The sequence below is a fragment of the Brassica oleracea genome, chromosome C1 (assembly GCF_000695525.1).
Source record: "Brassica oleracea var. oleracea cultivar TO1000 chromosome C1, BOL, whole genome shotgun sequence".
NCBI classification, from domain to species: Eukaryota; Viridiplantae; Streptophyta; class Magnoliopsida; order Brassicales; family Brassicaceae; genus Brassica; species Brassica oleracea.
The window spans coordinates 7,880,038-7,889,345 of NC_027748.1; the positions used below are offsets into that span (position 1 = coordinate 7,880,038).

Consider the following 9,308-nt stretch of genomic DNA (forward strand, 5'->3'; position numbering starts at 1 on the left):
GGGGGGGGGGGGGAATTATTTTTACGCAATTTAACAAAAGGAAATAAAAAATTGGCATAATTGTAATTTAGACATGAAAAATGAGAATACTACCCAATATGGAAAATATTTCCATTATTATATCAAAGTTGTCGAATCGAAATATGGGCAATTTTGTCACGTCGGTGGAGTATAAGTCGAGTCTGGCACGTACTGCTTCGTGCCCGTCCAACTACATGGAAACGTGGAAACTAAAGCGACAGTTAAACAATACTAATTCCAATTTAGTGTATTTATTCTTTGAAAAATCTTATAGACGTTGACTTGTAAGAAGGCATGCCCTGAATAATTGGGTACATTCTCGGCATGGACAGTGTTGATTATACAGGTTTAAGTAAATAACTATATTGTTTAATACTATTTCTGCCATAACCGCTCTGAATATCCGAGTGCATGGACCTACAGATATGTTAGGCACAAAAACCCTATAATTTTAAACAAGAAAACATCAAAATTTCGAGAGAATTATTCAAAGAAATTAAAGAAGACAAGCCACCGAAAATAGAATTCAAGAAGAATGATGATATTAGTCGGTTTTTAGCATCGACGATTACGAGATATATTCTGCGAATGATTGTGTTGCCGTCTTGGACTTGCATAAAAATAAATTCACTATAAACCACATAATTTGTTAAATCTTTTATTTTGAGTTTATTTTCATGTCAACGTTATTTATAGCGTTTTGACATTACATAATCAAATTATGTATTTAATTATAATTTTGAGTTAACAATTCTAAGGCTAAATAATATATTTGAATTTGAGTTAAATCATTAAATCATTTATAGTTTGGGCATCTCTAACCCACTCTATTTTTCTCACTAAAATAGAGTTTAGAGCAAAAATGCTCTAATAGTATGGTATTATAGTTTTCGCTCTATAATAGAATAAAAAATGGGTTTACTATATATATAGAGTAAGTTGTTTATTTTTGTTCATCGGTCTATTTTTAATTTAAAATAGAGTATCATTGGAGTATAACTAAACTCTATTTAGAGTTATTCTATTTTAGATAAAAAAATAAAGTGAACCATTAAAGATTGTCTTCGACCAATCATCAAAATTCAGATATATTCTTATAAATTAATCAACATTTGGCGAGGCCAAAAAATGAATATATTCCTAGACACAATTTTAACAAACTTTTACAAAGGATTAACAAGAATTTATCAAAGATTTTATAAGCCTTCACAATTCCTACTATACTGCTTATCAATTTTTATAAACGATTTATAATCTCTTATAAGTCTTTATAAGCATTATACTTTATTTATAACTCTTGTAAGTCTTTAAAAAGATCATATAAATGATTAAAATATGAGAATATATAGGTATATAAAATCATTTACAGAGCCTTATTAATCACTTATAAAAATATTAAAAAAAATCTATTTATGAAAATCTATAACCAATTTTACAAGATTTTATAAACAATCTTAAAATTTTTATCCATTTAATGATTTATAACTTTTATCAAATCTTACAAATTTTTATAAATTATTTTACATGGTTTAGTATATAATCCTTCAACTACATTTTTAACTATTTCATTTAAAATAGATGAAACTATAGACAGGAGGTGGTTCATGTTAATGGTTTATAAGCGAGAGTTTAAAACGTTAAAGTATTAACTGAGTGATTTTATCCCGATTCAAAATAATTAAAGGGTTTATCACTAAAAAACCATATATATATATATATAAGAATTGTTGTTTCAAAATTGCACATTCATTCCTCCCATTATAAACGTAGGTTGCCACTTGTCCTATTTTAAGTTGTTCTATATATAGTTAGAAAATAAAACCTTGAAGATATATGATTCACTAGGTTAAGATCCGCGCCTTGCGCGGAACGAACATTATATATACTATTTTTATTTATTATATGTTCCTTTACATATTTATAAAATAATAAATATATATTGAATAATTAAAAAGTTACTAATTATTACATATATAATTAAATTGATGTGAACACATAAATAAATTTCATTAATCCAAACAATCACTTTTTCTATTTTATATGGTATACAATTAAATTTAAATGACGTTAACATATAGTGTGTATATTTAGTATTGATATATATTAAATGATGTTTTCTACTCATATGATTTTTTTAATCATTTGTATATTTTTATAACAAATATTTTAAATCAATGATAACAAAATTTTCATTGTGTGATTAATAGTTTTAGTAATTCATAAATTTTTATAAAGTTCAAGGCTAAGTTTAAAATTTAAATATTAAGTTGTCAATATTTGTTCAATAGCTTTTACCAAAAATATGTTTTCAAAGAAAATTTCGAAATTAAAATATTTATATTTTATATGGTATATAGTTTAATTATATATATATATATATATATATATATATAAACCTTATACACTTAATATTTATTAAATGAAATTTCTTACTTATATGATTTTGTAATCATTTGTATTTTATCATAACAAAAAAAATAAACCATGAATCACAAAAATTTGAAGGTGAGACTTTTAACAGTTTTAATAATTTATATTTGTTTTTAAAAAATCAAAATATAACATATACAGAAAAATCTATTTTTTTATTATATGGTTAATTTAGTTGTTTAATTTATTTTATTAATTTAAAATTAAAAAATATGATAGAGAATAGACTAATTTTTATTAAATATTTATTATTCATAATCATTAATTTCATATATATGCTTTAGCTACATTAGGCAATTCCGTAATTTTTATTTAAGGAAAAAATGAAAACATTAATAATGAATTTATGGTTAGTTTAATAAAAAATTTATTATATATTTAAATGGACCAACCTAATTCTCTAAAGATTCTAAGGCTCATTGTAGTGATGACACATGGCTACTTCAAATGTTGTAATGTTTCTCTTTTAATATATAGGGGATATATTTAAAAAAATCATGCTACGAGCCTAAGGTATCAATAAGTTAAATTGATAATGATACTTGCAATATTTACAAAAAAAATCAGTATATGTCTGTATGACTAGTCCGGAACATCATTGCCCAATGGTAAGGACAGACTCCTTCCTGCACCTAGGTTATGAGTTCGAACTCTGCCGGGGGAACTATCTCATGATGTCTCTGGACACCCCACACGGATATGGGTCCATGCTTTAGGGCCCATTTGCATACTCGGAGAGAGGGTCTATCCGTTGGCTACACCTCCCTTTGGGAATTAGTCTGGGCTCTTCCATAGGTCCGAAATACCCCCAGGTTAAACAAAAACAAAAAAAAAATGTTTGTATGACTAGATTGCAACCATGCAGGTGCACAAGCTCGTCACGTGTAATTTTGTGCTCTTCGCAATTCAATAAAGTATAAACCCGTTCATGTCACTATTAGCATTACGTATTTCCTTAACCAATAGTACAGGATGAAAGTAGACGTTTCTGAGAGAATTGACTAAAGAGATGCATGGGGTTGACTTCGACCGCTTGACAAACCGCATGAAAATTGCAGTTCACTTCAGGATTCCCCGCTTTGAATGGATGTGATTCGGGTTGCATATTGTTAAAAACTCAAACTATTTAAATTGCATCAAAATATGATTCATTTTTTTTATTGTTTATTTAGGTTAAGAAGTATCAGCTGCTGATATACCCAACTTTTTTTGTTTAAATGCAACGGAATAGTTGCGAGTATTATTTGTTTTAAGAATAATCTTCCGAACGTATGTAAACTATACATAGTTTTTTTTTTGTAAACTTCTTCTATACAGTTGTTTACAATTAAACATCATATAATTGTAAAATTTGATTAAAAAAAACCTCATATAATTAGATATACAAAAAATCAAGCTATACTGAAAATAAAAAAGAACACGGCAACAAGAAAAGAAATTATGCTTATTTTCCCATGAAAATATATATTTTGTTATTTACAGTGACTAAGATATATAATTCATTTTTTTCTAAATTAGAACGAATCGTGGTACCTTTTTTTTACTCTGGATATATTATGCTATTACGAATCCGGAGAAATATTACAAACGATTTTATAGCCGACAATTCTACTTGTCTTACGAAGATTCACGTCTGACTGTATCACCTGAGCCGCCCTATCGGATCCACCTTTGACGGTACTCCTTGCGATATGCTGCAAATCTCTTATAAGATGTTCCTCCGTAATTTGCATAATTCCGTTTTTTCCGGAAATCGAAACCCAGACCTCCTAATGTAAAAGCATTAATGAACCAATGGTCAAACCACTGGATCAAGGGGGCTTCCACAAACGAATGTGTTACCTTGCTAAGCCTATATATGTAAATATACTATTAAATCTTAATTTGAAAAATCGCGTCAGAATTCATATATGAATGTGTACATTTTAATTATTAATTATCTAATAAAAATAACGAAAGCTCCAGCTGTTTATTTAAATCTTGTAAAATATGATATAGTCTTGAACAGATAAATAAGCTCCAAAAACGTATTCGGGAAAATGCTAAGTGTCCTGAGTTTATCCATGTACGTAGATATCTAACTCTTACTTAAAATAACCGGATTTACCTGTTGCCGGTGAACCGGCTCCCAAAAATTATTCAGACCCTTGAATTTGAATACACCTGGATCAGTGTTCAAAAATACGGCTTACGCGGCCTATACGGTCGGTATACACTATGCGGCCATGTAACGTACAGAAATTATTGTATACGGTTTAATATGCGGTTTATTAAAAAACGAGCGTAAATACGGCGAATAATCCGCATATACGGTGGTGGCGTCTAGGCGTTTAAATTGTTTTGCTTGAAAAAGGTAAAGTTACGTAATTAAATGAAGTTGAACAAAAGAAAAAACGGAAGGAGAAGAACATTGATATATTCCTGGCTGATGATGCTACTTATGCTCAAGAATGGCTTGTTGAAAGTGATGATGGAGAGCATGAATCAGCTATATGGGTGTAGGAGCTGGTGATACAGAAGGAGCGGCAGATGATGATGATATGGCTGATAATAAAGAACTGCATGATGAAGATTTTATTTCTGATGCCAAAGAGGAAGATTTTGCTGGTACTAATTTGGAATCAGATGAAGACCAAATTCCAAACATGTACGGTGAAGAAGAATATGTTGACTAAACTTTCAGTTTGGTTTATTTTTTTTATTTTAGTTGTTCTTTTGATTTGAGAACGAGGATGGTTTCTACTTTATTTTAGATTTAGAATTATTATCATCTTCTTAGACGTTGGTTATTATTGTGGAAGCACCGTAACCTAATGGTTAAGGTTTAAAGGCTTTTACACCCAGGTCTGGGGTTCAAATCCCGGACTATGAAATTTATTACAGATTACAGGAAATTCAGGTTTGAAGTCCCGGAGATAGCGATTTATTACACAATTATGCAGACTACAGAAGAAAGGCTTACAAGAGATCTTCAATATGGTGCAAGTAAATCTGGTCAGGCGTGGATCTTCATAGAACGGCTCAGGTGATACAGTTAGGCGTAGGTCTTCATAAGGCAGATAGTATTGTCGGTTGTCGAATTGTTTATGTAATCTTTCTCATATCATAATTGTAAGATATGATAAATCAGCGTTAGAAAAAAAAGACGTTGGTTATTTGATTTTCAGAATTTAGTATTGAAAACCTTTTGTTCTTTTAGTATTAATATTATTTTATTTCATATCAATCATTAATAATATATATCATTAATCATTAATAATTTATATATATATAGTCTGTTTAGACGTCCGCGTATACGGCTAGACGTTAGACGCTAAGTCACCGCACAGAGAACATATAGCGTATTTTAGAACACTGGCCTGGATTATAAAAAAAATAAGAATATATACTCGCAAAAGTATTTGAAAAAAATATTAGAACTCAAATTCTTTTGGTAAGGTTGCCTTTCTGGAATATTGGTTCATTTGTTTTCCCACTACACATAGCAATTAATTTTTGTCATCAGTGAAAATAAGTGGCATGCAAACATCGGGCACAGATTACTATATATATATATATATATATATATATATATATATATATATATTTTGGCTCATTCCATAAGTCCAATCCAAAGCATAAACATAAAACAATACAAACACACAAAACTCCAAATAGAGACAAAGATGGCTTCAATTCCGACAGTCCTCGTGAAAACAATGTTCCTCGTACTAATCTTTGTCTCTTTTACAATCTCTCCAGCAACTTCAACGGCACCTGAAGATTGCGCAAGCGAGTCAGCGAACCCGTGCGTCAACAAGGCTAAAGCTTTGCCTCTCAAAATCATAGCAATTGCTGCAATACTAGTAGCAAGCATGATTGGTGTCGGAGCTCCTCTCTTTAGCCGGAACGTGCCCTTCCTTCAACCTGATGGGAACATTTTCACTATAGTTAAGTGTTTCGCCTCAGGGATTATCCTCGGAACCGGTTTTATGCACGTTTTGCCTGATTCTTTCGAGATGTTATCATCACAATGTCTTAAAGAGAACCCGTGGCACAAATTTCCATTCTCTGGGTTTCTCGCTATGCTGTCCGGTCTAATCACTTTAGTCATTGATTCCATGGCTACGAGCATCTATACTAGAAAGAACGCAGTTGGGATCATACCCCATGGGCATGGTCACGGCCCTGGAAATGATGTTACGTTACCAACAAAAGATGGGGATTCTGCGGATGCACAACTCTTGAGATATCGAGTCATTGCTATGGTTAGTACACATATGAACTTATTTAAAACCGAATTTTAATCGACGGTATCATTTTAAATGATATATAGCGGAATATAAATCTGATGAATATATAGGTCTTGGAACTTGGAATCATAGTTCACTCTGTGGTCATTGGACTATCTCTAGGAGCAACAAGTGACACTTGCACCATTAAAGGACTCATTGCAGCCCTTTGCTTCCATCAAATGTTCGAAGGCATGGGTCTTGGTGGTTGCATTCTCCAGGTATATAAAATTATATATAATAAACTATTTTCTTTATAAAACGTTAAAATTGCAAGTAATAAACTTTTAATGTTTGAGATGTTTTCAGGCTGAGTATACGAACTTGAATAAGTTTCTTATGGCGTTCTTTTTTGCTATAACAACGCCATTCGGAATAGCCTTAGGGATAGCTCTTTCAACAATTTACAGAGAAAATAGCCCTAGTGCGTTGATCACTGTAGGATTGCTCAATGCATGCTCCGCTGGATTGCTCATCTACATGGCGCTTGTAGACCTTCTAGCGGCCGAGTTCATGGGACCAAAGCTTCAAGGTAGCGTCAAAATGCAGATCAAGTGTTTCATTGCGGCTCTTCTAGGGTGTGGTGGCATGTCGATCATCGCCAAATGGGCTTAACTAATTGCCCGAATAGTACTGCGGAGCTGAAGTCATGTGTGGATTTCGTTGTTGAACGATTACAAGATACTTACGTGGTATCTTAATGTTTTTTCATATGTATGTAATTGTGATTGGTACCACGACCCCGAGTATTTCCTTCGGTTTAGGGGAAGTAGTTCTTGTTGTATAATGTTTTCGCATCTCATTTAAACAAATAAAACTCTTTTTCAAGAAAAGCAAATTATAGAAAATAGAATTATTTGTTTTTTTTTTTTTGTTGATAATCCAGAGGTTTCCCACTTACGTGGATCATTCCCCTGGGCCTGGTTAGGCAGCGGTCCACTCCACCCGGGAGGGTTTTATCTGGGCTGAGGACAAGGCCCAACACCCAGTACCGCATTTGATGATAGGATGGGCAGTTCCCCTCCGCCTGGCGTCGAACCCGGGAGCATGACAATTGGCCCCCAAGACCCTTACCAAACGAGCTACCATATCCCGTCTAGAATTATTTGTTACGTAATCTAAATTCGCCAAGCTGAATGCAAATCATTGGAACATTAGTGGTGACAAAATAGTCTATATACATGGCCGGTCCGATCCAGAGGGCAAGCCACTCAAGGCACCGTTTAGAGCATAAAATTTTAGAGGGCGTCTTTTATTTAGTTATTTATACTAAGAATTTTGTTAGTATTTTATATGTAAATATAAGTTATAATTCTTTATAAGAATTTTCAACTTTGATTATAGAACTTTTAGTAATAATATATGAGAAGTTGTTTAAATTGCCATCAGTTATTTTTATGTAAAAGTTGTTTTTAAAATGTGAAATTTGTATTAGCAAATTATTTTACAAAAATTATAACTGACTACAATGAAATGTTTATGATAATTTTGACTAATATCGTTTTGAAGTTAACTTGATAAAATTTTGTTTGCCAATCATTAATGAAGTTTATAAAGTTTTAATGTACTTTATATTATATATATGATATTAGATAAACATAAAAATATATTGTTGATATTAGATAAATCTATTTCTGGTTTAAAAACCTACCCAGTTTAGATGAGTAGGGTTCAGGGCCGGTCCTGGGCAAAGCCGGATGGAACATTCGCTTAGAGCCCCCAAATTTTTTGAAAAAAACTACATAAATATAGTCCCCCAAATTTTTTAAAAAGGCCCCCAAATTTTCTTAAATTTTTTTTTACAATGAAATCTTTACGAATATCGCCTAAGGCCTCCGAAATCTCAGGGCCGGCCCTAGGGTTGTGGCTTTGTTTTATTTATTTTTCTTTGCTTCTTTTATTTTCTCACATTTTTCTTATCATGTATCTATGTACTTTAAAACCAGATAATATGAAAACCTTTTAAAAACAATTAAGCTTAGGTCATCCAAAAATGTTGGACCGGCATATATAAGTAGGCCGGTACACCGTACACATGTTCATTGTTAACAACATGCATACCATACTGTTTCAGTTCTGAAAATTTACTTTTCTTATCTGAAGCGTTTCCTTTGGTGATATTCACATTTCTACCGGGTGACTTGAATCAATACAATTTATTTGTTTTGGTATTTTTAAATATCTACGCATTTTAGTAAGTACTAAGTAACCAAATGATGGTGATCAAGATATCCAATTAAGCGGTAATATCTAGAAATGTATTACAAAATGACAAAATAAAGAGTTAGGCTCTCTCAACAGCACCCATTACTACGTAATACTTGAAAAGGAAGTTAGTTTTCCTTACCTGGATTTTTTTTAGTCTATTGGTGTCCACTTTGAAAACCCATTTTCACACGTCGCACCTCATAAGCCACAGCCCTTGGATAACCAGCCCATATTGGATCATATACGAGCTAAGATATCGAGTTAACTTCAATATAAACTTTTGGACTTCAATTTTCCCTCTCCCAAATGCTTGCATTGTGGAACTTGAGAAAATGGGTTTCTTTGGAATGGTGATCTGACTTCTGCTCGTGGCGAAAA

The 9,308-nt window shown here is 31.9% G+C and overlaps 1 protein-coding gene across 1 annotated transcript; it reads left to right on the forward strand.

Moving 5' to 3' along the window:
- Positions 1-6,073: 6,073 nt before the first annotated feature.
- On the forward strand, positions 6,074-7,509 carry LOC106296213 (fe(2+) transport protein 1-like). The gene is made up of 3 exons (XM_013732297.1): positions 6,074-6,698; positions 6,794-6,943; positions 7,032-7,509. The coding sequence occupies exons 1-3, from the start codon at positions 6,117-6,119 to the stop codon at positions 7,335-7,337; spliced, it is 1,038 nt and encodes a 345-aa protein (XP_013587751.1). The 5' UTR covers positions 6,074-6,116; the 3' UTR covers positions 7,338-7,509.
- The last annotated feature ends 1,799 nt before the right edge of the window (positions 7,510-9,308 follow it).